This window comes from Thalassophryne amazonica, chromosome 15, assembly GCF_902500255.1.
Source record: "Thalassophryne amazonica chromosome 15, fThaAma1.1, whole genome shotgun sequence".
NCBI classification, from domain to species: Eukaryota; Metazoa; Chordata; class Actinopteri; order Batrachoidiformes; family Batrachoididae; genus Thalassophryne; species Thalassophryne amazonica.
Genome location: NC_047117.1, coordinates 24,725,649 through 24,753,474, shown reverse-complemented (window position 1 = coordinate 24,753,474; position 27,826 = coordinate 24,725,649). Strand labels below are relative to the sequence as shown.

Sequence of the window (27,826 nt, the reverse complement as noted above, 5' to 3'; positions counted from 1 at the left end):
GTTATTATAATCTGTCATTCCCATCATACTTCAGTACACACTAGGTGGTGCTGTTACTGCTGCAAATGTCTTTTACTGCCACCTGGTGTTGTGATAGATACATACATTTTATTGACAACTTCATAACATAATCAGAAAAAATTAAAAGTTACATCTACACTACATTACACTACAGAGTCAGTCATTTCATAATTATTAGGACTTTAAAAAGATGAACTTTAACTTTCTTAATACTGGCAGGCCCAGAGGTTTTTGTTTCTGCTGCCTGCTCCCTCCTCTTTGCAAAACATGTTAATTCATCTCCATATGCTAACATTTGGACGGGAATTAACATGCAACTCAAGTGAACGTGTCTGGGCACATTCCACTGAAACAATAGGCCACATTCCTCTGTTGTGTCTGATTGAGCCTGAGTGCAAAAGTATTATTTCAGCTGGAGATCACTTCTCAGTTTGTCTACCAACACTGCCTCTACAACATTATTCATTTTGCAGTCAATTTCATTGAGGTCATATCTTATTTCATGTACTAAGAGTAACCATTTTTCATTTTATATTTTATTTAGCCAACAAACAGTTTTACCCTATTTTTATCATTTGATCCAAGATACGTTTTCTATTTGTCATTAAAAAAACACTTACTGTAATAATTGCCTGTCATTTTAAGAAGGACAGAAGTATTTCTGATGACAGTCCTTCATGAATGGTAATTTGGTTGTAGGCTAAACATCAATTACAATGAGAGTTTACTGTACTAAGCTCACAATGTCATAGAACTATGATTAGCACACACCCCCCCCCCCCCAACAAAAAAAATTTCATCTTGGAATAACAACAAACAGAAGGTATAACGGCAGAAAGAAAACAAAATTTTATTTCTCCCAAAGAAAAGGCTTGTTACTATACAAAGACTATACAAAGCACACAAATGTAGCATATAGTTGTCATATCTAGCAGTTTCCACATTCCCAAGGTGCGTCTTTCCTACATTTGCCACAGGTGCCTCCATATGTTATTACATATGCAGCCTATACAAAGCACACAGGGACTCAGCTCATTTGTATAACTAGAAGCACTCAGAGAGCGCAAACCTCCGCCAAGGGGTCACTGACACCACATACCCTTTGGCAAACAGACTTATTACACGTCATTTCACGCATCTACCATCATGTTTCAGATTCAGTGGTTAAACCCTTAGATCTTCAGCAAATGTATTTATAAAGAGAAACTGCATGAACTACACAAGTTTTTTTTTTTATTTTCTAATAAGTTTATTCAATGAGGAGAAACAAATGCTAAATTATTGTTGTGTTGTAACTTAATTTTTGTTCAGCCTTTGTGACCCGTCTTCATGAAGTTAGATGCAAACATGTTGAAATTGGCCCTATCCTGCAATGATAAAGAATCTTTAAAAAATTACTGGATCCAGATCGTGTTCCGGATCATTACCAAAATTGAATGACTTCTAAGGGCCCTGTCCTACTGGCGTTTAGGAGGATATGCGGATGGAATGCGCACAAAAGTGGCCCACATCTGCCAAACAACCGCAATAACCATGTAACATTACTGTATGAGTCGGCCACCATCCGAACATGTCCGTGATCATCCGCAGAGGCACGCATGTCTGCAGGCAGGATTTTGAGCAACTCAAAAATCCTGCTGCGGCTGAGATCCGCATCACTGCCTGAACACATACTGAAGACATACGCAGGACATACACAACCAAAGCGCCGCATATCCCCAGTCATCTGCTGATATCCGCAACCGACGGGTTGGCGCGGCTTGGCGGCGGACCGGGACAGCGTGCAAAACAGATATGACGCGTGCCCAGCACGGCCACATCACGATCGCAGACAGAGTGGGCACGGATGAAGCAAGTGCATCACGGCCGCTGTGCCCCTCATGGGGGTGCCTCCGCGGTCGCCTTCGCTTCTGTTCCCTGTTATGTCCGCTTTTCTTCCTCATGTATTTGCTGATCCACCCCGGGACATTTGTCATTTCCGCCCACCTTTGTTGTGGATGCTCAGCTGTTGTCTCCTCATTTCATGCGCAAATCCTCCTAAACGCCAGTGGGACAGGGCCCTAAGTTAGGCCAAGATACACCCCTGGTAAAAATTTCATTGAAATCCTTTGAGGATTTTTTGAGTAATCCTGCTAACAAACCAACCAACCAACAAACAAATGGACGCGACTGAAAACATAACCTGCTTGACAGAGGTAACAAAGGGAAGAGTTTGGTCATATGCTAAACTTTGGGGGGATTTTCATGCAGACTAAAGTCTGCTCTCTGAGCCTATTGGTGTTAAATAAGGGCTCAGTGTGTCTGTTATAGCTGCTACTTCAAAATGCTTTGAAAGCTTTCTTTTGGAAGCTAACACGTTGTCTCAGTAAACTGCTGCACACTTTCCCAGGTCAGTGACTCACGAGTAGTACACTCTGTCTTCACCGTCCAAAGGACGGGGACTTTGCTAGTATGATGATAAAAACATCAAGGCTTTCAGCGCATTTAGAACCGAGAACAGCAGAAGAACAGGCAGTAACTGAGACAGGTGTAAAGAAAAGCCGAGTACATGAAAAGCAGGTGGTGAAAAGTATTAATAATATGTCTCAGTGGAAAAAATGGTAATGAGTTAAATCTAGTTGTTGTTCTAGAGCCACATCCAATTTCGCGACACTCAGACGTGCCACAAATCCTCCAAATTCCAACATCTTCTTAAGAAGCACCCTGTATTATTTCTTTTTTTATCTTTGTCGTTCTTGCAGTTGAAATGGGTACATAGTGTACCATACAGCAGAATGAGGAAGAGTGGACGGATGTCTTAATGCTGTCAGGAAGCATCAGATCTCCTTGTTATTGTCCAACAGCAGGAGATGTCCTCCTAATAGCCTCACTAATCACTCTTGTCATTTTTAATCTTCCTCTGCACCCTGGGGCGTATTTAAAGCAGAAGTCTCACTGTGCCGAGCCAGGATTAGGCAGGGACCCGTGAGGGAGGATGGGGGAGGGGAGCACGCACGCCTCACATCGGACGCCATGTGTGTGTGTATGTGTGTGTGTGTGTGTGTGTGTGTGTGTGTGTGTGTGTGTGTGTGTGTGTGTGTGTGTGTGTGTGTGTGTGTTTTCAATGAACAAAATAATAAAGACCAGTTCAGAGCACAACAACTGGACAACCAGTACTCAAAGAATAAATCAATCCCACTCAGCTCAGCAGTGCGGCGGAAATCTTTTCCCTGCATTGCATTTTCACTCTGAGACTCGGTTGCACATGCACTCTCCTCTGTTAGTGCTGTGCACGGCCCTCACTACTGGTGTCCAGCAGTGACCTGTGCGTTTCCTCCTCCCTGCAGGAGTCACTTCGCTCAGCTGCTGATAGATCACCTTGTGGAGTCCTTTCCCTTCGGGCAGAAAGAGGAGAGGGACGGCAAAGTGTTTGGCACAGAGACAGAGAGAGGCAATGTCAGCACTGTGGGACTGCACACTGACTTAGCCTTGCAGGTTGCTGCTGTCTAAACCATTTTTGGAATTTGCAAGCTGAGATAATATCGTTCAGTAAATCCCCTAAAAACTCAAGGTCAAGGTTCATTTGTTGTCATTCCAGCATGCAGCACATGAAAGGAATGAAATTCTGTACTGAAGGCCCAGTGAAGGCATGAAAGTAAAACAAAAAGTAAAAGATATGCGAATAAAATACACAATACGTTAGACAGAACTGAAATGAGTTAAACCCAAAGTAAACAGATGAGCCAATGTGGTGAACTGCAAAAACTGAATTGTCACCATATCGCACTCAGTCCTGTTTAGCAGCGTTGCATTCAGTGTATGACGTTTTGTTCTTCAGTCTGATAACTGATAAGATGCCTGAACGCAGATGAGAGGTTCCGGACTGGATGCTGCACAGCCTGTTCCCTGAAGGTAGCCCTGGCCTCTGTCTCCTAGCCTGTGATTGGTTGGCGGCCGAGATGCTGACGTCAGCCTCACTTTGATGTGGCGTGAGCGGTGCTCTCCTATTGGTTGTTTAGGAGTGGGAATTCCAGCGCTGCTCTCCTATTGGTCGTTTAGGAGTGGGAATTCCCACTCTAAAATGGAGGCCAGTATGTGGCCCAATTCAGGGCCAGTTGTTGGGTTACCCTGAAGGCAGAGGGACAAACAGTCCATGGGCGGGGTGAGAGGGGTCCTTCATAGTACTGGAGGCCCCCATAAACTCATTCCTAATATGAGTTTATGGACATGAGCCTCCGTCACTGAGCTCTACACCCGCTCTGCTGCAAACAGCTCATTTTTATTCATTCAGCTGCTTCTTCCTGCGGAGCAGCGTACAGGTCTCATATTCCTTGCTTCAGTCATTTTTTTATTCTTTTAATTCTATCACTGAGCCTCCTGGGCCACTCTGTTGTTTTGTTTAGTTTTTTTCTCTCTTCGCTTTGAGCTGAAGAACGTATGGAAAGTGGACACAGACTCGCACACTGAGAGATGGTGCAGCTTATAATTGCCAAGTGACCTCTGTGTGCGTGCATGCGTGCCTGTTTGTATGGCTTCAATCATGGAGAAACTGGGGAGAGCTGACATTTGGCATTTGGTATGCTTATGTATTTTGGGTCAAGCTATGAAAACAGAAACTTGATACAACTAATATGTTTGGAGAAATTAGAGATATTAGCTAACAACAGTGAACAATGCATGTTGTGCTGCAATGCACCATGGGAGTCCAGGGTTTTGGGGTTTTAAATGTTATTATGGTTCATGTTAGTTTAACAGTGCTGTTAATGTTATTGATTTATTGTGTTTTTGTAGTTCAATTGGTTTAGTCAGTTTAGTTAAGTGTCATGTTGCCATTACCATGAGTGGATTATGTGTCATGTTGTCATTACCATGAGTGACAAGTGTGCGTTTGATGTCTTCCGCCACCGTCTCTGTTTGTGGGTGTGTAAAAATAAAAACACCTGCTTGTGGTGGAATGCAGAAAAGACTAAAAGCTGTGTGTGTTTGCATAACTTTGATCACCTATGAATGTTGATAGGACTAATATTTTTAACTAACAACATTTAGCTAACAGCACTGAACAATGGAGGTTGATAATTATATTCTGGACTCACACACCATTCCAACAGGGGGCGGTAAATCATCTATATATTAAAAGCATGCGTGTGTGCATGATTTTATTTAGTAAGTTCAAGGTAAGTACATAATGTAATTGTAAACAAACAGAAGTAATAATAAAATAAAGATAACAATAATACTGATAATAATAGTATGTATATGATAACAGGAACCTAAACAATTTATAAATACATTAAGACAGTAAATTAAGATTTAAAAATTCCATAATTAACGGAAAAAAAGTTGAGTTCTTTTTCTAAAAACTGTTGAGGTCTAAGGTTCTAAAAACATTCTGGACTCACACACCATTCCAACTCATTATAGAAACTTTGCTTAATTTATTATCACCCTTGAAAAATGTCAGCTACCTATTTCATAAACACTACCCAATCTAGAGCCATGGATCCCCATGGGCAAAGGTGCTAGCATCTCATTAATTGCCCAATTTAAAAGTTGTGTGAATGGGGTGAAGTCTGCTATCACTCATTGCCTGGCTTTTTTTTCTGTATTTAACACAGCAAAATTTCACATTTTAATCCATTTCTCAAAAACAAATGTGTATTTCACGAACCGTCAGTCATACATATCTCATTTGACTAAAATATTTAGCAAGTTGGGTCACTTAGTGGTCAACACTGCTTTCTCATAGCAAGAAGGTCCTGGGATCATTTCCCCTTCTGGTCCTTTGTGTGTGGTGTTCACATCCCTCAAGGACACACATTATTATTATCTCCTCAAGGACATGTGATACTCCACCTGGGGCATCCTTGAAGCTCAGGGAGGATGACGTCTGGCCTTTATTAGATTGATGAAAAAATTGCACCTTCTGGGCTGTGTGACATTTGGATCGTTATGTTAGAATGATGGTTCGCCTGCAGAACGCCCCAATGGTTTGATGACAGAATTATATAAAAACATTCACCCAATTAAAAATCACATGACGATGGACAGTGATGTTGTGCAAAGGTACCATCCCTTTGTGGTGCACTAGCGCGCGGTTGCAGCTCATGCTGCATGGCCTCCATCTGTATCAAAGCTTAATCTTGTAAAGATCTGTATGTTATATTTTCTATAGTGTAGCATTTTTTACAAATAACCATGTCTAGTAATAATCTACGTTTAATTCACACAAACCCCACTGTGAGAAAATGAGGTCCTGAGGCTGATGGGTGTTCAGTGACTGCGCTGCATTTTAAACAGTTTGAGTTTGAGAGTTTATTGTGTTTATTTGTTGAGTTGTGACTGGGATCAGAGCAGATTTTGCTGAGATATCTCACAAAGATAAAACTCAGAAAGACTAACATTGTTGTGAAAGTGTAGGAACACGGACCCACAACAGGGGGCGCAAATGAACGGACAATGGAGAAGGTAAATAACAAGGTTTTACTGTTGTGAAACATGCACAACCAATACAACAATCGACAATTTGGGGTTAAGCCGAATTCCACTGGTGTCGTGTGGGCAGGCTCGAAGGTAGGAGACGTCCGTCCAAGTCGAACCGGAACCACCCAGATTTCCTCTGCCACCGAACCCTGGAAGTACTGGAACCGCCAAGTCCCGAATTCCCAGGTGGCCACTGCCTCCGCTCGTCGGATCCGGTACTGCTGGCAAGAGAACAACAAACACACAGGTGTGGATGCGGCTGCACCCAGTAACACGGAGAGGGGAGAAGCCGCCTCCACCTCACGTCACAATACTGCAGGAAGGTGAGTACTTATCCGAAGCAACGGCTTTTTGTAGACAGCTGTCCTGCAATACTCAACAAGAAAGACAATATAATAATGTAAGAAATACAGCAGAGAACGTTACCTCTATCTTAAGGCGATATCTCGGCACTGGTGGAGACGCCGTCCTGGTGATATACCTCCGTGCTGAGTGGAGTCAGCTGTGTCCAGTGATGGGTGACAGCTGTCACCCTGGCTGCTCTCGTGAGGCGGCAGCGCCCTCTGGTGCCTGGAGCCCGCACTCCAGGCAGGGCGCCCTCTAGTGGTGGTGGGCCAGCAGTACCTCCTCTTCAGCGGCCCACACAACAGGACCCCCCCCTCAACGGGCGCCTCCTGGTGCACGACCGGGCTTGTCTGGATGGCGACGGTAGAAGTCGGCCAGGAGGGCCGGGTCCAGGATGAAGCCCTTCTTCACCCAGGAGCGTTCTTCGGGGCCGTACCCCTCCCAGTCCACCAGGTACTGAAAACCCCGGCCCATTCGACGGACGTCGAGGAGCCGGCGCATGGTCCAAGCCGGTTCCCCGTCGATGATCCGGGCAGGAGGTGGTGCCGGACCCGGAGTGCAGAGGGGTGAGGTGTGATGGGGTTTTATCCGGGAGACATGAAACACTGGATGAATCCGCAGCGAGGCCGGAAGCTGGAGCCTCACTGCGGCGGGATTGATGACTTTGAGAATCTTGAAGGGACCGATGTATCGTTCTTGGAGTTTTGGGGAGTCCACTTGAAGGGGAATGTCCTTGGTGGACAACCACACTTCCTGCCCAGGACGATACGTGGGGGCCGGGGCCCGCCGCCGGTCTGCATGATTCTTCGCCCTCGTCCGGGCCCTCAACAAAGCAGAACGGGCGGCACGCCACACCCAACGGCACTTCCGTAGGTGGGCCTGGACCGAGGGCACACCGACCTCTCCCTCGACCACCGGAAACAAGGGGGGCTGATACCCCAAGCACACCTCAAAAGGGGAGAGGCCGGTGGCTGATGACACCTGACTGTTGTGGGCGTACTCGATCCAGGCCAGGTGGGTACTCCAGGCCGTCGGGTGCGCGGCTGTCACACAGCGTAGTGTCTGCTCCAGTTCTTGGTTGGCCCGTTCTGCTTGCCCGTTGGTCTGGGGGTGATACCCAGACGAGAGGCTGACCGTGGCCCCCAGCTCCCGGCAGAAGCTCCTCCAAACGTGTGAGGAAAACTGGGGACCGCGATCGGAGACGATGTCTGATGGTATCCCATGCAGACGGACGACGTGGTGGACCAGGAGGTCCGCTGTCTCCTGGGCCGTTGGTAGCTTCGGGAGGGCCACGAAGTGGGCCGCCTTGGAGAAATGGTCCACTATCGTGAAGATGACGGTGTTCCCCTGGGACGGCGGGAGACCCGTGACAAAGTCCAGGCCGATGTGGGACCAGGGGCGATGTGGGACGGGCAGCGGCTGCAGCAGCCCTGAGGTCTTCCGATGGTCGGCCTTGCCCCTGGCGCAGGTGGTACAGGCCTGGACGTAGCCCCGGACGTCGGCCTCCAGGGACGCCCACCAGAAGCGCTGCCGGACGACTGCCACGGTCCTTCGCACCCCAGGGTGACAGGAGAGCTTAGAACCGTGACAGAAGTCCAGTACTGCAGCTCTGGCTTCCGGTGGGACGTAGAGTCTGTTCTTTGTTCCGGTTCCGGGGTCCGGGTCTCGTGTCAGGGCCTCCCGGACGGTCTTCTCTACGTCCCAGGTGAGGGCGGCCACGATAGCGGACTCCGGGATGATGGGATCCGGGGGATCCGACGATTCCGTTTTGACTTCGTCTTCATGGACCCGGGACAATGCATCCGATCTCTGATTTTTGGTCCCGGGACGGTAGGTGATCCGGAAGTCAAAACGGCCAAAGAACAGTGACCAGCGGGCTTGCCTGGGGTTCAGCCGCTTGGCGGTCCTGATGTACTCCAGGTTCCGATGGTCAGTGAAAACCGTGAATGGCACGGACGTTCCCTCCAACAGATGTCTCCACTCTTCAAGGGCCTCTTTCACCGCAAGGAGTTCTCGATTGCCGACGTCATAGTTCCGTTCGGCCGGGGTCAACCTGCGGGAAAAATAGGCACACGGGTGAAGAACCTTATCGGTCTTCCCGCTCTGGGAGAGCACAGCTCCTATCCCTGAGTCCGAGGCGTCCACTTCAACCACTAACTGGCGACTAGGATCGGGCTGCACCAGAACGGGTGCAGACGAGAAGCGCCGTTTCAACTCCTTGAACGCGGCATCGCAACGATCCGACCAGGTGAAGGGGACTTTTGGTGAGGTCAGGGCTGTCAGGGGGCTAACTACCTGACTATAGCCCTTAATGAACCTCCTGTAGAAATTAGCAAAGCCGAGGAACTGTTGCAGCTTCCTACGGCTAGTCGGTTGGGGCCAGTCTCTCACCGCCGCAACCTTGGCCGGATCAGGAGCGACGGAGTTCGGGGAGATGATGAACCCCAGGAAGGACAAAGACGTGCGGTGAAACTCACACTTCTCGCCCTTCACAAACAGTTGGTTCTCCAACAACCGCTGCAGGACCTGACGGACATGCCGGACATGAGTCTCAGGATCCGGGGAAAAGATGAGTATATCGTCTAGATACACGAAGACGAACCGGTGCAGGAAATCCCGCAAGACATCATTTACCAATGCTTGGAAAGTCGCGGGAGCGTTAGTGAGACCGAACGGCATGACCAGGTACTCGAAATGACCTAACGGGGTGTTAAATGCCGTCTTCCATTCGTCTCCCTTCCGGATCCGAACCAGGTGGTACGCATTCCTAAGATCAAGCTTGGTGAAAATCCTGGCTCCATGCAAGGGGGTGAACACTGAATCCAACAAGGGCAACGGGTATCGGTTGCGAACCGTGATTTCGTTCAGCCCCCTGTAATCGATGCATGGACGAAGTCCGCCATCTTTCTTTCCCACAAAAAAGAAACCGGCCCCCATCGGGGAGGTGGAATTCCGGATCAACCCGGCAGCTAACGAGTCCCGGATGTAGGTCTCCATTGATTCGCGCTCCGGCCGTGAGAGGTTGTACAGCCTACTGGACGGGAACCCACTGCCTGGAACCAAATCAATGGCACAATCATACGGGCGGTGGGGAGGGAGCGTGAGAGCCAGATCCTTGCTGAACACGTCCGCAAGATCGTGGTACTCCACCGGCACCGTCCTCAGATTGGGCGGGACTCTGACCTCCTCCTTAGCTTGGGAGCCGGGAGGAACCGAGGAACCTAGACACTCCCGATGGCAGGTCTCGCTCCACTGCACCACCACCCCGGACGGCCAATCGATCCGGGGATTGTGCTTCAACATCCAGGGAAAGCCCAAAACCACACGGGAGGTGGCCTGAGTCACAAAGAACTCGATCACCTCCCGGTGGTTACCTGACACCACCAGAGTTACAGGTGGTGTCTTATGCGTGATCGGAGGGAGTAGGGAGCCATCTAGTGCCCGAACCTGTACGGGTGAGGTAAGAGCCACCAGAGGGAGCCCTATCTCCCTAGCCCATCTGCTATCCAACAGATTCCCCTCAGAGCCCGTGTCCACCAGTGCTGGGGCCTTCAGGGTAGAATCCTCATACAGGATCGTGACTGGGAGTCGTGTGGCAATGTGGGTGTGTCCCACGTGAATGTCTCGGCCCACCCCTAACCCAGTCTCTAGGGGCGGGCGTTTGGCGTTTGACCGCTCGGGGCAGTCTCTCACATGGTGCTCTATTGAACCACAAACAAAACACGCTCCGTGGGTCCATCTCCTCTGTGCATCTGGTGCCCTAAATGTTGCCCTACTCGTGTCCCTAGCTTCGTCAGTAGGGGGAGCTGTGACCCCACGGAGCGCAGGGGCTGTGGAGCGTGGGGAAGGCGGAGCGCGGTCGGAACCGGAAGGGAGAGGGACAGCGCGTGCCCGGCCATGCCTTTCGTCAAACATAGTGTGCTCACTGAGAGTGCCAGTTCACAGGTCATTGTCACAAATGAACGTGATTGAGGCACTTTTGATTGAGCTATAATGCAAAATGTACACCAAATGGGCTTTTCAATATTGAATACAAATGTCCAGAAAATCCACAATCGGGATCTAACTTTGTCAGGTGATAGTGAGTGCCAGTCTGCACCTCACTTTCAAATACGAGAGTGATTGGGGCACATTTGATTAAGTTATAATGTAAAATATACATTAAATTGTGTTTTCTATGTCAAATTTAAATGGCCACAAATTCTGTAATCTGTATCAGATCTGGATCAAGTTTTGTCAGTTGATAAAGGATACCATCCTACATAATGCTTTCAAATATGTAAGAAATTTTATCTTTTTTGACAGAGTTATGAATTTTTGAGAATTTGTTGTGGGGATCACACTCCTCAGCCTCCCCGGTAAGGTCTATTCCAGAGTACTGGAGAGGAAAATTCAACCGATGGTTGAACCTCGGTTTCAGGAGGAGCAGTGTGGTTTTTGTCCTGGTCGCGGCACACTGGACCAGCTCTACACGCTCCATCGGGTGCTCGAGGGTTCATGGGAGTTTGCCCAACCAGTCCACATGTGTTTTGTGGATCTGGAGAAGGCATTCGACCATGTCCCTCGGCGCACCCTGTGGGGAGTGCTCCGGGCGTACGGGGTCCGGGGTCCTTTGCTAAGGGCTATCCGGTACCTGTACGACCACAGCAGGAGCTTGGTTCACATTGCCGATAGTAAGTCAAACCTGTTTCCAGTGCACGTTGGCCTCCGTCAGGGCTGCCCTTTGTCACCGGTTCTGTTCATTATTTTTATGGACAGAATTTCTAGGTGCAACCAGGGTGTAGAGGGGGTCTGGTTTTGGAACCACAGAATCTCGTCTCTGCTGTTTGCAGACGATGTGGTTCTGTTGGCTTCGTCAAATCAGGACCTTCAGCGTGCACTGGGGCGGTTTGCAGCCGAGTGTGAAGCATCCGGGATGAAAATCAGCACCTCCAAATCCGAGGCCATGGTTCTCAACCGGAAAAAGGTGCTTTGCCCTCTTCAGGTCGGTGGAGTGTCCTTGCCTCAAGTGGAGGAGTTTAAGTATCTCGGGGTCTTGTTCACGAGTGAGGGACGGATGGAGCGTGAGATCGATAGACGGATCGGTACAGCATCTGCAGTGATGCGGTCACTGTATCGGACCGTCGTGGTGAAGAGAGAGCTGAGTAGGGGGGCAAAGCTCTCGATTTACCGATCGATCTACGTTCCGATCCTCACCTATGGTCATGAGATTTGGCTCATGACCGAAAGAACGAGATCGCGAGTACAAGCGGCCGAGATGAGTTTCCTCCGCAGGGTGGCTGGGTACTCCCTTAGAGATAGGGTGAGGAGCTCAGTCACTCGGGAGGAGCTCGGAGTCGAGCCGCTGCTCCTCCACGTCGAAAGGAGTCAGTTGAGGTGGCTCGGGCATCTTTTCCGGATGCCCCCTGGACGCCTCGCTGGAGAGGTGTTCCGGGCACGTCCCACTGGGAGGAGACCCAGAACACGCTGGAGAGACTCCATCTCTCGGCTGGTTTGGGAACGCCTTGGGGTTCCCCCGGAGGAGCTGGAGGAGGTGTGTGTGCATCGGGAGGTCTGGGCGGCTTTGCTTGAGCTGCTGCCCCTGCAACCCGACTCCGGATAAAGCGGAAGAAAATGGATGGATGGATGGATGTTCAATGATAAAGATAGGGATTTTTCCTGACTTTTACCTGTGACCTTGAAAATTGACAGATTCTTGCCAAAATCAGTTCTTGCCTATCAGGGTATGAATCCTCTCTAAAAATCTCATAATGATATATGAAAAATTGTAGGTTCCAGACTGTTCACAAACAAACAAACAAACAGGGTTGAAAACATAACCTCTGCACAACTTCGTAGGCAGAGGTAATAACAATCAGTAGTTGTTCTCCTATATACCATCTGCTGGTTCCTAGTACAGGCTAACATGTTTGAGAACCATTATTTTTGGGAAATGACAGGTCATACACATTATATATGACAAGATAAGCCAAAGTTCATGAATCATAAATCCTCAAAAGAAACAAAGCAAAAGGGAGACAAAATCTTGACCGCCAACAACTTATTACAATCTACAACCTCACCATTAGATGACACTAAATCCTGCACACTGTAGCTTTAATATCAGGTTATTCTGTTTTATGATTTTCAAATTTTATTTTTAGACAAAGTGCACATCCTCAGCAGCTGTATCTATTTCAAAAATTGAAAAATATTTTCTTTGAAGGAGTGTTTTTCTTTCACTTGAGCAGAGACTCCACTGTCATTAACGTTCACGATTCCTTAAATCTCTCATTGTAAAGATGCCCAAAGGGCTTCCCCCCCCCCCCCCCCCCCCCCATCCTCAGAGGGCAACATTTGCCCTTGTTGTGCCAGACTGTTGCCCCCTAAGGCGTCCGGTTACATCACAGACTGGACCTGGCTGGTGGCAGAGTGGTCAAAGCTCATCAGCAGATGGAGAACAGATGATAACCCGAAGGAATTATTTCCACAAGCATTATTCCTGTATCTTCATAGACATGTGACATGCATGGAACCATGAGGTCAACAACTCATATACAGTAGTGTTCAGAATAATCGTAGTGCTATGTGACTAAAAAGATTAATCCAGGTTTTGAGTATATTTCTTATTGTTAAATGGGAAACAAGGTACCAGTAGATTCAGTAGATTCTCACAAATCCAACAAGATCAAGCGTTCATGATATGCACACTCTTAAGGCTATGAAATTGGGCTATTAGTAAAAAAGTAGAAAAGGGGGTGTTCACAATAATAGCGTCAACAGCGTCTGCTGTTGACGCTACAAACTCAAAACTATTATGTTCAAACTGCTTTTTTTAGCAATCCTGTGAATCACTAAACTCGTATTTAGTTGTATAACCACAGTTTTTCATGATTTCTTGACATCTGCGAGGCATCATTTTGTTGGTGTGGAACCAAGATTTTGCTCGTTTACTAGTGTGCTTGGGGTCATTGTCTTGTTGAAACACCCATTTCAAGGGCATGCCCTCTTCAGCATAAAGCAACACGACCTCTTCAAGTATTCTGACATATCCAAACTGATCCATGATACCTGGTATGCGATATATAGGCCCAACACCATAGTAGGAGAAACATGCCCATATCATGATGCTTGCACCACCATGCTTCACTGTCTTCACTGTGAACTGTGGCTTGAATTCAGAGTTTGGGGGTCGTCTCACAAACTGTCTGTGGCCCTTGGACCCAAAAAGAACAGTTTTATTCTCATCAGTGTTGTGTGGGCCGCCAGAAGAGGAGGTACTGCTGGCCCACCACCAGAGGGCGCCCTGCCTGAAGTGCGGGCTTCAGGCACGAGAGGGCGCAGTCGCCTCACAGGAGCAGCCAGGGTGACAGCTGTCACGCATCACCTGCAACAGCTGTTACCCATCATCTGATCAGCAGGGGAATATCAGCAGGACGACGCCTCCACCTCTTTGCCGAGATATCGTTCTACCTGGAAGGTAACGTGCTCAGCTGACTGGTTAACAGTGATCTTTTGTGACTTTTGTGAGTTGTTTAGCTGACTCCTTTTCCAACGAGTGGTGGAGGTAGTTTTCCTGCCATGCGGATTCCTGGGTGCAGACGCACCCACATTTAATTGTTCTTTTGTTCCTCGCCAGCAGTACCAGGTCCGACACGCGAAGGCAGTGGCCACCTGGGAGTTCGGGACTTGGCGGCTCCAGTATTCCCGGGGTATGGTGGCGGAGGAAATCGTGTGGTTCCGGTTCTGCTTTGGACAGACGTCTCCTATCTTCGAGCCTGCCCACACGACACCTTTTGTGATTTGGCTTTTGTCTATTGTTGTAATCTGATTGTATTTGTTGTGCCCATTCACAACAGTAAAGTGTTGTTATTTGACCTCATCCATTGTCCGTTCATTTGCGCCCCCTGTTGTGGGTCCGTGTACCTACACTTTCCCAACAGGATATCTCGGCCAACGTCATGGACCCTGAGGGGCGTCAACCGGCTGTTGAACGGCCAATGGAAGAGCAGGGCGCACAGGCATCTGCAGGAGGAATGATCGGTGAGTTGCAGCGAATCCTCACCGTTTTCACGGCTCGGCTGGATCTGATGACCGAGCAGAACGTCCTCCTTAACCACAGGGTGGAGGCTCTCGCCGCGCAGGTGGAAGCGCGTCCTCAGGGCGCTGCTGCGGCTCCCCCTCCTGTCGATCCTGTGCGCAACAGTGACGTTCCACAGGTCGTTCAACGACCCCTCCCACCTTCCCCTGAAGCATACATAAGCCCTCCAGAGCCGTACGGGGGTAGTGTGGAGACATGGGCAGACTTTCTTATGCAGTGTTCGCTCGTCTTCGCACAACGTCCCGTTATGTATGCGACTGACGCTAGTAAGATAGCTTATGTGATTAATCTGCTTCGCGGCAAGGCACGCGCTTGGGCTACAGCGCTCTGGGAGCAAAATTCGCGGCTCCTTCTGATATATGATGGGTTTGTGAGGGAGTTCAGAACTGTGTTCGATCACCCAAATAGAGGAGAGACCGCTTCAACTGTGCTGCTGTCAATGAGACAGGGGCGCCGGAGCGCAGCTGCTTATGCAGTCGACTTCCGCATCGCGGCTGCGAGGTCCGGCTGGAATAGCACTGCCCTCCGCGCCGCCTTCGTAAACGGACTGTCGTTAGTTCTGAAGGAGCACCTGGTGGCCAAGGACGAACCGCGGGATTTAGACGGGCTTATTGATCTCGTTATACGATTAGACAATCGGTTAGAAGAACGCCGTCCGGAACCGTGTGGTGACAGCTCCCCCTGCTGACGAAGCTATGGACATGAGCAGGGCCACATTTAGGGCACCAGATAGACAGAGGAGGCTGGTCCGCGGAGCGTGCTTTGTTTGTGGCTCAATAGAGCATCAAGTGAGGGACTGCCCCGAGCGGTTAAAACACCAACGCCCGCCCCTAGACACTGGGTTAGGGGTGGGCCAAAACATTCACGTGGGACATACCCATATTGCCACACGACTCCCAGTGACAATCCTTTATGAGGATTTAACCCTGAAGGCCCCAGCACTGGTGGACACGGGCTCTGAAGGGAATCTGTTAGACAGCAGATGGGCCAGGGAGGTAGGGCTCCCTCTAGTGGCGCTTACCTCGCCTGTGCAGGTGCGGGCACTAGATGGCTCCCTACTCCCTCTAATCACACATAAGACACCACCAGTATCTCTGGTGGTGTCAGGAAATCACCGGGAGGAGATCGAGTTTTTTGTGGCTCCTGCTACCTCCCGCGTGATTCTAGGGTTCCCCTGGATGTTAAAACACAATCCCCGGATCGATTGGCCGTCCGGGGTAGTGGTTCAGTGGAGTGAGACCTGCCATCGGGTATGTTTAGGTTCCTCGGTTCCTCCCGGTTCCCAGGCTAAGGAGGAGGTCAGAGTCCCGCCCAATCTAGGGACGGTGCCGGTGGAGTACCACGACCTTGTAGATGTGTTCAGTAAGGATCTGGCGCTCACCCTTCCCCCCCACCGTCCGTACGATTGTGCCATTGATTTGGTTCCAGGCGTTGAGTTCCCGTCCAGCAGGCTGTACAACCTCTCACGACCTGAGCGCGAATCAATGGAGACCTACATCCGGGACTCTTTAGCCGCCGGGTTGATCCGGAATTCCACCTCCCCGATGGGTGCAGGTTTCTTTTTTGTGGGTAAAAAAGACGGCGGACTTCGTCCATGCATTGATTATAGGGGACTGAACGAAATCACGGTTCGTAATCGATACCCGTTGCCCCTGTTGGATTCAGTGTTCACGCCCCTGCATGGAGCCCAAATATTCACTAAGCTAGATCTTAGAAATGCGTATCACCTGGTTCGGATCCGGAAGGGAGACGAGTGGAAGACGGCATTTAACACCCCCTTAGGTCACTTTGAGTACCTGGTCATGCCGTTCGGCCTCACAAACGCCCCCGCGACGTTCCAAGCATTAGTTAATGATGTCTTGCGGGATTTCCTGCACCGATTCGTCTTCGTATATCTAGATGATATACTCATCTTTTCTCCGGATCCTGAGACTCATGTCCGGCATGTACGTCAGGTCCTGCAGCGGTTGTTGGAGAACCGGCTGTTTGTGAAGGGCGAGAAGTGTGAGTTTCACCGCACATCTTTGTCCTTCCTGGGGTTTATCATCTCCCCCAACTCCGTCGCTCCTGATCCGGCCAAGGTTGCGGCGGTGAGAGACTGGCCCCAACCCACTAGCCGTAGGAAGCTGCAACAGTTCCTCGGCTTTGCAAATTTCTACAGGAGGTTCATTAAGGGCTACAGTCAGGTAGTTAGCCCCCTGACAGCCCTGACCTCACCAAAAGTCCCCTTCACCTGGTCGGATCGTTGCGATGCCGCGTTCAAGGAGTTGAAACGGCGCTTCTCGTCTGCACCCGTTCTGGTGCAGCCCGATCCTAGTCGCCAGTTAGTGGTTGAAGTGGACGCCTCAGACTCAGGGATAGGAGCTGTGCTTTCCCAGAGCGGGAAGACCGATAAGGTCCTTCACCCGTGTGCCTATTTTTCCCGCAGGTTGACCCCGGCCGAACGGAACTATGACGTTGGCAATCGAGAACTCCTTGCGGTGAAAGAGGCTCTTGAAGAGTGGAGACATCTGTTGGAGGGAACGTCCGTGCCATTCACGGTTTTCACTGACCACCGGAACCTGGAGTATATCAGGACCGCCAAGCGGCTGAACCCCAGGCAAGCCCGCTGGTCACTGTTCTTCGGCCGTTTTGACTTCCGGATCACCTACCGTCCCGGGACCAAGAACCAGAGATTGGATGCCTTGTCCCGGGTACATGAAGATGAAGTCAAAGCGGACTTGTCGGATCCACCGGAACCCATCATCCCGGAGTCCACTATCGTGGCCACCCTCACCTGGGACGTAGAGAGAACCGTCCGGGAGGCCCTGGCACGAAGCCCGGACCCCGTAACTGGGCCGAAGAACAAACTATACGTCCCACCAGAAGCTAGGGCTGCAGTCCTGGACTTCTGTCACGGCTCCAAGCTCTCCTGTCATCCAAGGGTGCGAAGAACCGTGGCAGTTGTCCGGCAGCGCTTCTGGTGGGCGTCCCTAGAGGCCGACGTCCGGGATTATATCCAGGCCTGCACCACCTGTGCCAGGGGCAAGGCTGACCATCGCAGGGCACCAGGCCTACTCCAGCCACTGCCTGTGCCTCATCGCCCCTGGTCCCACATCGGCCTGAATTTTGTCACGGGCCTCCCGCCGTCCCAGGGCAACACCCCCATCCTCACGATAGTGGACCGGTTCTCCAAGGCGGCCCACTTCGTGGCCCTCCCGAAGCTCCCAACAGCCCAGGAGACAGCGGACCTCCTGGTCCACCACGTCGTCCGGCTGCATGGGATTCCAACAGACATCGTCTCCGATCGTGGTCCCCAGTTCTCCTCGCAAGTCTGGAGGAGCTTCTGCCGGGAACTGGGGGCCACGGTGAGTCTCTCGTCCGGGTACCACCCTCAGACCAACGGGCAAGCAGAACGGGTAAACCAGGAGGTGGAACAGGCTTTGCGCTGCGTGACTGCCGCGCACCCGGCGGCCTGGAGTACCCATTTGGCCTGGATCGAGTATGCTCATAACAGCCAGGTGTCTTCAGCCACCGGCCTCTCCCCTTTTGAGGTATGTCTGGGGTATCAGCCCCTGTTGTTTCCGGTGGTTGAGGGAGAGGTCGGTGTGCCCTCGGTCCAGGCCCACCTACGGAAGTGCCGTCGGGTGTGGCGTGCCGCCCGTTCTGCTTTGCTGAAGGCCCGGACGAGGGCAAAAGCCCATGCAGACTGTCGGCGGGCCCCGGCCCCTGCGTATCGGCCAGGGCAGGAGGTGTGGTTATCCACAAAGGACATTCCCCTCAAGGTGGACTCCCCCAAGCTACAGGACCGTTACATTGGCCCATTTAAGATCCTTAAGGTCATCAGTCCAGCCGTGGTGAGGCTTCAGCTTCCGGCCTCACTGCGGATCCATCCTGTGTTTCACGTGTCCCGGATAAAACCACATCACACCTCACCCCTCTGTACTCCGGGTCCGGCACCGCCTCCTGCCCGGATCATCGATGGCGAGCCGGCTTGGACTGTACGCCGGCTTTTGGATGTCCGTAGGATGGGCCGGGGCTTCCAGTATTTGGTGGACTGGGAGGGGTACGGCCCCGAAGAACGCTCCTGGGTGAAGAGGAGCTTCATCCTGGACCCGGCCCTCCTGGCCGATTTCTACCGCCGCCACACGGACAAGCCTGGTCGGGCGCCAGGAGGCGCCCGTTGAGGGGGGGGTCCTGTTGTGTGGGCCGCCAGAAGAGGAGGTACTGCTGGCCCACCACCAGAGGGCGCCCTGCCTGAAGTGCGGGCTTCAGGCACGAGAGAGCGCAGTCGCCTCACAGGAGCAGCCAGGGTGACAGCTGTCACGCATCACCTGCAACAGCTGTTACCCATCATCTGATCAGCAGGGGAATATCAGCAGGACGACGCCTCCACCTCTTTGCCGAGATATCGTTCTACCTGGAAGGTAATGTGCTCAGCTGACTGGTTAACAGTGATCTTTTGTGACTTTTGTGAGTTGTTTAGCTGACTCCTTTTCCAATGAGTGGTGGAGGTAGTTTTCCTGCCGTGCGGATTCTTGGGTGCAGACGCACCCACATTTAATTGTTCTTTTGTTCCTCACCAGCAGTACCAGGTCCGACACGCGAAGGCAGTGGCCACCTGGGAGTTCGGGACTTGGCGGCTCCAGTATTCCCGGGGTCTGGTGGCGGAGGAAATCGTGTGGTTCCGGTTCTGCTTTGGACAGACGTCTCCTATCTTCGAGCCTGCCCACACGACACCTTTTGTGATTTGGCTTTTGTCTATTGTTGTAATCTGATTGTATTTGTTGTGCCCATTCACAACAGTAAAGTGTTGTTATTTGACCTCATCCATTGTCCGTTCATTTGCGCCCCCTGTTGTGGGTCCGTGTACCTACACTTTCCCAACAATCAGTCCACAAAAGATTCCTCCATTTCTCTTTAGGTCAGTTGATGTGTTCTTTGGCAAATTGTAACCTCTTCTGCACGTCTTTTATTTAACAGAGGGACTTTGTGGGGGATTCTTGCAAATAAATTAGCTTCACACAGGCGTCTTCTAACTGTCACAGCACTTACAGGTAACTCCAGACTATCTTTGATCATCCTGGAGCTGATCACTGGGTGAGCCTTTGCCATTCTGGTTATTCTTCTATCCATTTTGATGCTTGTTTTCCGTTTTCTTCCATGCGTCTCTGGTTTTTTGTCCATTTTTAAGCATTGGAGATCATTGTAGATGAACAGCCTATAATTTTTTGCACCTTTGTATAAGTTTTCCCCTCTCCAATCAACTTTTTAATCAAACCTCGCTGTTCTTCTGAACAATGTCTTGAACGTCCCATTTTCCTCAGGCTTTCAAAGAGAAAAGCATGTTCAACAGGTGCTGGCTTCATCCTTACATAGGGGACACCTGATTCACACCTGTTTGTTCCACAAAATTGATGAACACTGACCGAATGCCACACTACTATTATTGTGAACACCCCCTTTTCTACTTTTTTTACTAATAGCCCAGTTTCATAGCCTTAAGAGTGTGCATATCATGAATGCTTGGTCTTGTTGGATTTGTGAGAATCTACTGAATCTACTGGTACCTTGTTTCCCATGTAACAATAAGAAATATACTCAAAACCTGGATTAATCTTTTTAGTCACATAGCACTATTATTCTGAACACTACTGTAGTGTTGATGGCCATCATTTATTGTCTCCTCCACAGTTACACTCACGGAGAGTCATTGCAGCTCTGAACAGTAGTGATGATGTCACATCAAAAGCAGCAGAGCCAGCTGTCTTTTCTTTCATCAGAATTGCAGATCCTGATTGTTTTTTCCTCCTCCCCCTTCCCTGCATGGGTCAGTGTTGTATAGGCACCTTGTCACTTGCACATATTTGATCCCCGCACTGCCGTGCAATTCATCATGTCAGTGTGTCCTGCTTTGTCTCTCTTGACACCGCATCATTTCATAGCCGATGACGCATTGCTCTCAGAGCTTGGCTGATGACACCCTTCTCTCATCACTCCCAGAATCACAAAGAAATGATCTACAATATATGTATTTTAAATAATTACCTGTGAGACCAGATTCCAAATGCGTTCTACACCACACGATGCGCACAAGACAACCTGCAGCTGTAAATAATTTCTCTGTCCTGAGCTCATGGGGGGCATCCGGCATAACTTGTGCCAAATACCAATGTGGATCTGGCTGCATCCAATGTGGCAACCCCAACCAAAAACGGAGCAGCCAAAAGGAAAGAATATACAAATGAAGGTCCTGAGCACAAGACGGTCCCGGGATCGCTTCCCGCCTGATCCTTTCTGTGTGGAGTTTCATGTTCTCCCTGTGTTTGTGTGGTTCCCCCCAGATTCTCCGGCTTCCTCTCGCTTCCAAAGACGTGCAGGTTAGGTGAATTGGAAACATTAAATTGACCGTAGGTGAGTGTGAATGAGTTTGTCTGTCTATATGTGGCCCTGTAATGGTCTGCCATTCTGTCCAGGCTGTACCCTGCCTCACGCCCTATGAAGGATGGGATAGGCTCAAGCCCCCATGACTCTTGATTGGAGTAAGCAGATATAGAAAATGAATGAATGAATGTTGTAGCAATTGGATGAAGAGGTCGTGATCTATAGATAATAAAGTGCATACGGTCTGTGTCCCACTGCACATCCTCGTGGAGCAAACCACCTCATTACAGTGTATCTCAGATTTGTGGAATAGTATTTCTTATTTACTTCTTTTTTTAAAAAATCTGTGTTCTTAGAAGGAGAGAGCATATCTCACCCATATTGGCCTCTCTTCATTGGCTTCCTGTTAATTCTAGAATAGAATTTAAAATTCTTCTTCTTACTTATAAGGTTTTGAATAATCAGGTCCCATCTTATCTTAGGGACCTCATAGTACCATATCACCCCAATAGAGCGCTTCGCTCTCAGACTGCAGGCTTACTTGTAGTTCCTAGGGTTTGTAAGAGTAGAATGGGAGGCAGAGCCTTCAGCTTTCAGGCTCCTCTCCTGTGGAACCAGCTCCCAATTCAGATCAGGGAGACAGACACCCTCTCTACTTTTAAGATTAGGCTTAAAACTTTCCTTTTTGCTAAAGCTTATAGTTAGGGCTGGATCAGGTGACCCTGAACCATCCCTTAGTTATGCTGCTATAGACGTAGACTGCTGGGGGGTTCCCATGATGCACTGTTTCTTTCTCTTTTTGCTCTGTATGCACCACTCTGCATTTAATCATTAGTGATCGATCTCTGCTCCCCTCCACAGCATGTCTTTTTCCTGGTTCTCTCCCTCAGCCCCAACCAGTCCCAGCAGAAGACTGCCCCTCCCTGAGCCTGGTTCTGCTGGAGGTTTCTTCCTGTTAAAAGGGAGTTTTTCCTTCCCACTGTAGCCAAGTGCTTGCTCACAGGGGGTCGTTTTGACCGTTGGGGTTTTACATCATTATTGTATGGCCTTGCCTTACAATATAAAGCGCCTTGGGGCAACTGTTTGTTGTGATTTGGCGCTATATAAAAAAAAAATTGATTGATTGATTATCTGTGTTCAGGTAGAATCTACTTTCAACTTTGTAAATATGACTGTATTTATATGAATATATGATTATCCTGATTAAATATGTGAAAATGTGTTTTTAAGAAAAAATGGGACACTTCCTGAATTCATTTAATTTAAATATTTTTGCATGTTTCAAATTAATCTGACCTATCTACAAATTCCGATTTTGTTTTCAGAAGCAGCCTGATAAACCAGACCCATATTTCACTTCACAACTGAGAATTACTCTGGCTGTGCTGGGCTGCTTCACAAGGGTTGAGATGATAAAAGCTGAAATACTAATGTGCTTTGGTTTATGTTTGTTCTGTAGAAAGTGAGTGAGAAAGTTGGAGGCGCAGAAGGAACGAAGCTCGATGAAGACTTCACTGAAATGGAAAAGGCAAGATTAAACTTTGTGTTTTCACATTTTCACTGGGGAGAAAACGGCCAAAGATAGAGTTTATGAAAAGATTATAACAAGATTATGAAAATTTAATTCCAACTAATCTGTGTAAAGCTCTTCTGTCACACCATCTGCTATTGATGCCATGATGCTGACGGAGACATTCACTGGTTCATCTTAAGCGTGCTTCATGTCCAGCCTAAGGTCTCATTTATTCAAACTGCAATGGCAAATTATTCTAAAAAAATTGCCAGTCTATTCACTATTCTTAAAATGTATCATTTATTATATTAAACCTTTAACATATATATATATATATATATATATATATATATATATATATATATATATATATATATATATATATATATATATATATATATATATATATATATATATATATATATACATTTATTGTTATTTACATTTAATAAGATCCTATTGTCTTACATGTTCAATAAAGCACCAGTATCAATCAATCAGAAAAAATATTTACATTTATGAGCCTTTGACAAGAGCGGAAGTTAGCTTTAAGTTAGCCTGCACGCTGACGTCCACAAAATGTCATTTAAATCACTCTAGTGGTGTTATCAGGTTACAAAAATAGTTTTTTCAGTTTCAGAAGTGTTTATTTTGTTGGGAAGGTGTCGTAGCACGGACCCACAACAGGGGGCGCAAATGAACGGCCAATGAGTAAGCCAAAAGGTAACAATTTAATGTTGTGACAATACACAACTAAATATACAGAAATTGCAAAGTCAATTAACACCAGGTGACGTGTGGGCAGGCTCGAAGATAGAAGACCCCGACGAGAGAGAGGCCGCGTCCCACACGGCCTCCACCACCAACGGTCTGAAGAACACCGGAGCCGCCAAGTCCCGAGTCCCCAGGTGACCTCTGTCTTCGGCTGTCGAACCTGGTACTGCTGGCAAAAGCAGAGACAAGATGAATGAGTGTAAGTCCTTACACTCAGTGGTCTATAGTCTGTACACAGTCAGGAGGAGGACCTACACCTCCAAATCACACACTCGTGCAGCTCCTTGTGTAACCACTTATCTGTTGCGCAGTCGTCGTCGTCACGCCACACGCCAATTCCCCAGATAAGGGCGAACACCACAGGATACCGGCTGCAACAGAAGTTCAGAATCCACTCAATGATATGAGTCAGCAGAGAAGTTACCTCTCGGTAGACGATTTCTCGGCGGGGAGGTGGAGTTGCAGTCCGGCTTAAGTATTGGTGTAGATGAGTGACAGCTGGTGTGATGAGTGACAGCTGTCACTTCCTCTGGGTCTGGCGCCCTCTCATGCTTGGAGCCCGCACTCCAAGCAGGGCGCCCTCTGGTGGTGGTGGGCCAGCAGTACCTCCTCTTCAGCGGCCCACACAACAGGACCCCCCCCTCAACGGGCGCCTCCTGGCGCCCGACCGGGCTTGTCCGGGTGACGTCTGTAGAAATCGGCCAGGAGGGCCGGGTCCAGGATGAAGCTCCTCTTCACCCAGGAGCGTTCTTCAGGGCCATACCCCTCCCAGTCCACCAGATATTGGAACCCCCGGCCCTTACGACGGACGTCCAGGAGCCTGCAAACCGTCCAAGCAGGCTCCCCGTCGATGAGCCGGGCAGGAGGCGGTGTGGGTCCAGGTGTACAGAGGGGCGAGGTGTGGTGCGGTTTGAGACGGGACACGTGGAAGACAGGGTGGATCCGCAGCGAAGCCGGGAGACGGAGCTTCACTGCGGCGGGTTGATGATCTTGAGGATAGGGAACGGTCCAATGTATCTGTCCTTCAACTTGGTTGAGTCCACACAGAGGGGGATATCCTTTGTCGACAGCCACACCTCCTGCCCGGGCTGGTACGTGGGGGCCGGGGACCGTCGGTGGTCCGCATGGGACTTGGCCCTCGTCCGGGCCTTCAACAGGGCAGAGCGGGCGGTCCGCCACACCCGGCGACATCTCCTGAGGTGGGCCTGGACCGAGGGCACACCGACCTCTCCCTCCACCAGCGGGAACAATGGGGGCTGGTACCCCAAACACACCTCAAAAGGGGAGAGGCCGGTAGCAGACGAAACTTGGCTGTTGTGGGCATACTCGATCCAGGCCAGATGGTGACTCCAGGCCGCCGGATGTGCGGAGGTGACACACCGAAGGGCCTGCTCCAACTCCTGGTTGGCCCGCTCTGCCTGGCCGTTGGTCTGGGGGTGGTACCCGGACGAGAGACTCACGGTGGCCCCCAGCTCCTTGCAGAAACTCTTCCACACCTGTGAAGAGAACTGGGGACCACGATCTGAGACGATGTCCGAAGGTATCCCATGCAGCCGCAAGACGTGGTGGACCAGGAGGTCTGCTGTCTCCTGGGCCGTCGGGAGCTTCGGGAGGGCCACGAAGTGGGCCGCCTTGGAGAACCGGTCCATTATCGTGAGGATTATGGTGTTGCCCTGGGACGGCGGGAGGCCCGTGATGAAATCCAGGCCGATGTGAGACCAGGGGCGATGAGGCACTGGCAGGGGTTGGAGGAGGCCCGTCGTCCTCCGATGGTCTGCCTTGCCCCTGGCGCAGATGGTACAGGCCTGGATGTAGTCCCGGACGTCGGTTTCCAGGGACGCCCACCAGAAGCGCTGCTGGACTACTGCCACGGTCCTACGCACTCCGGGATGACAGGAGAGCTTGGACCGTGACAGAAGTCCAATACGGTAGCTCTTGCCTCTGGTGGGACGTACAGTCTGTCCTAGGGGCCAGTCCCCGGGTCCGGGCTCCTGGTCAGGGCCTCCCGGACGGTCTTCTCCACGTCCCAGGTAAGGGCGGCCACGACAGTGGACTCAGGGATGATGGTCTCGGTGGGGTTCGACAGCCCCGCTTTGGCTTCTTCTTCGTGCACCCGGGACAATGCATCTGATTTTTGGTTCTTGGTCCCGGGGCGATATGTAATCCGGAAGTCAAAGCGCCCGAAGAACAGAGACCAGCGGGCTTGCCTGGGGTTCAGCCGCTTGGCGGTCCGGATGTACTCCAGGTTCCGATGGTCAGTGAAAACCGTGAGGGGCAACGACGCCCCCTCCAGCAGGTGTCTCCACTCTTCAAGAGCCTCCTTCACCGCAAGAAGTTCCCGATTGCCAACGTCATAGTTCCGTTCAGCTGGGGTCAACCTGCGGGAATAAAAGGCACAAGGATGGAGAACTTTATCAGCCTCCACGCTCTGGGACAGCACGGCTCCTATCCCTGAGTCAGAGGCGTCCACTTCTACTACGTACTGGCGATCAGGATCAGGCTGCACCAGAACTGGTGCAGTCGAGAACCGGCGTTTCAACTCCTGGAACGCGGCTTCGCACCGATCCGACCAGGTGAAGGGGACCTTGGTGGAGGTCAGGGCAGTCAGGGGGCTAACTACCTGACTGTAACCTTTGATGAACCTCCTGTAAAAATTTGCAAAGCCGAGGAACTGCTGTAGTTTCCTGCGGCTTGTTGGTTGGGGCCAATCTCTCACCGCCGCAACCTTAGCCAGATCAGGGGCGACGGAGTTGGAGGAGATGATGAACCCCAGGAAGGACAAAGAAGTGCGGTGGAACTCGCACTTCTCGCCCTTCACAAACAGCCGGTTCTCCAACAACCGCTGTAGGACCTGACGTACATGCTGGACATGGGTCTCAGGATCCGGGGAAAAGATGAGTATATCGTCCAGATATACGAAGATGAACCGATGCAGGAAGTCCCGCAAGACGTCATTTACCAAAGCTTGGAACGTCGCGGGGGCGTTAGTGAGGCCGAACGGCATGACCAGGTACTCAAAATGACCTAACGGGGTGTTGAATGCCGTCTTCCATTCGTCTCCCTTCCGGATGCGAACCAGGTGGTACGCATTTCTAAGATCCAATTTCGTAAAGATTTGGGCTCCATGCAGGGGCGTGAACACTGAATCCAACAGAGGTAACGGGTATCGGTTGCGAACCGTGATCTCGTTCAGCCCTCTGTAATCAATGCATGGACGGAGTCCGCCGTCCTTCTTGCCCACAAAAAAGAAACCAGCACCCATCGGGGAGGTGGAGTTCCGGATCAGCCCGGCAGCTAAGGAGTCCCGGATGTAGGTCTCCATTGATTCGCGTTCCGGACGTGAGAGGTTGTACAACCTACTGGACGGGTACTCAACGCCCGGGACTAAATCGATGGCACAATCATACGGTCGGTGCGGAGGAAGAGTGAGCGCCAGATCTTTGCTGAAAACGTCAGCAAGATGATGGTACTCCTCTGGCACCGCCGATAGATTGGGGGGGACTTTGACCTCCTCATTAGCTGTAGTGCCGGGGGGAACCGAGGATCCTAAACACTCCCGGTGGCAGGTTTCGCTCCACTGCGTCACAACCCCGGACGGCCAATCGACCCGGGGATTGTGCTTCACCATCCATGGAAAACCCAAGATCACTCGGGAGGTAGACGGTGTTACATGGAACACTATCTCCTCCCTGTGATTCCCAGACACAGCCAAGGTCACTGGTTGTGTCTGATGTGTGATTAATGGAAGCAGGGTGCCATCTAGTGCTCGCACCTGCACTGGTGCCGGCAGAGCCACCAGAGGGAGCCCTACTTCCTTTGCCCATCTGCTGTCCAGCAGATTCCCTTCTGACCCCGTGTCTATCAGTGCTGGGGCGTGAAGGGTTAACTCCTCACAAAGGATTGTTACTGGGATTCGTGCCGATCTGCGGGGTCTTTCCGCGTGTGTGTTATGGCCCACCCTTAGCCCAGTTTCTAAGGACGGGCGTTGTAGTTTGACCGTTTTGGGGCAGTCCTTCTGCATATGCTCACAAGAGCCGCAGACAAAACATTCCCCGCGGGCCAGCCTCCTTTGTCTGACATTTAATCTTACTTTGGCCCTGCTCGTGTCCATAGCCTCCTCAGCAGGGGGAGCTGTAGCCCCACGGGGCTCTCTGGCAGTGAAGCGTGGGGACGACGTCACCTTGTCGGAACCGGAAGGGGGAGGGACGGCTCGTACCCGGTCACGCCCCCCGGCCTGCTCCCGACGATGCTCATTCAAACGGTTGTCTAAG

At 50.4% G+C, this 27,826-nt stretch overlaps 1 protein-coding gene across 4 annotated transcripts in view; it reads left to right on the top strand.

The window, feature by feature from the left end:
- The window catches only part of sh3gl2a (SH3 domain containing GRB2 like 2a, endophilin A1), a 120,567-nt gene that overhangs the window by 67,148 nt on the left and 25,593 nt on the right, over window positions 1–27,826 (top strand). For all 4 annotated transcript variants that reach the window (XM_034187606.1, XM_034187604.1, XM_034187607.1 and 1 more), the window contains exon 2: window positions 22,728–22,796. In XM_034187606.1, the coding sequence (XP_034043497.1) occupies window positions 22,728–22,796 (69 nt within the window). The remainder of the gene's footprint in view (window positions 1–22,727; window positions 22,797–27,826) is intronic.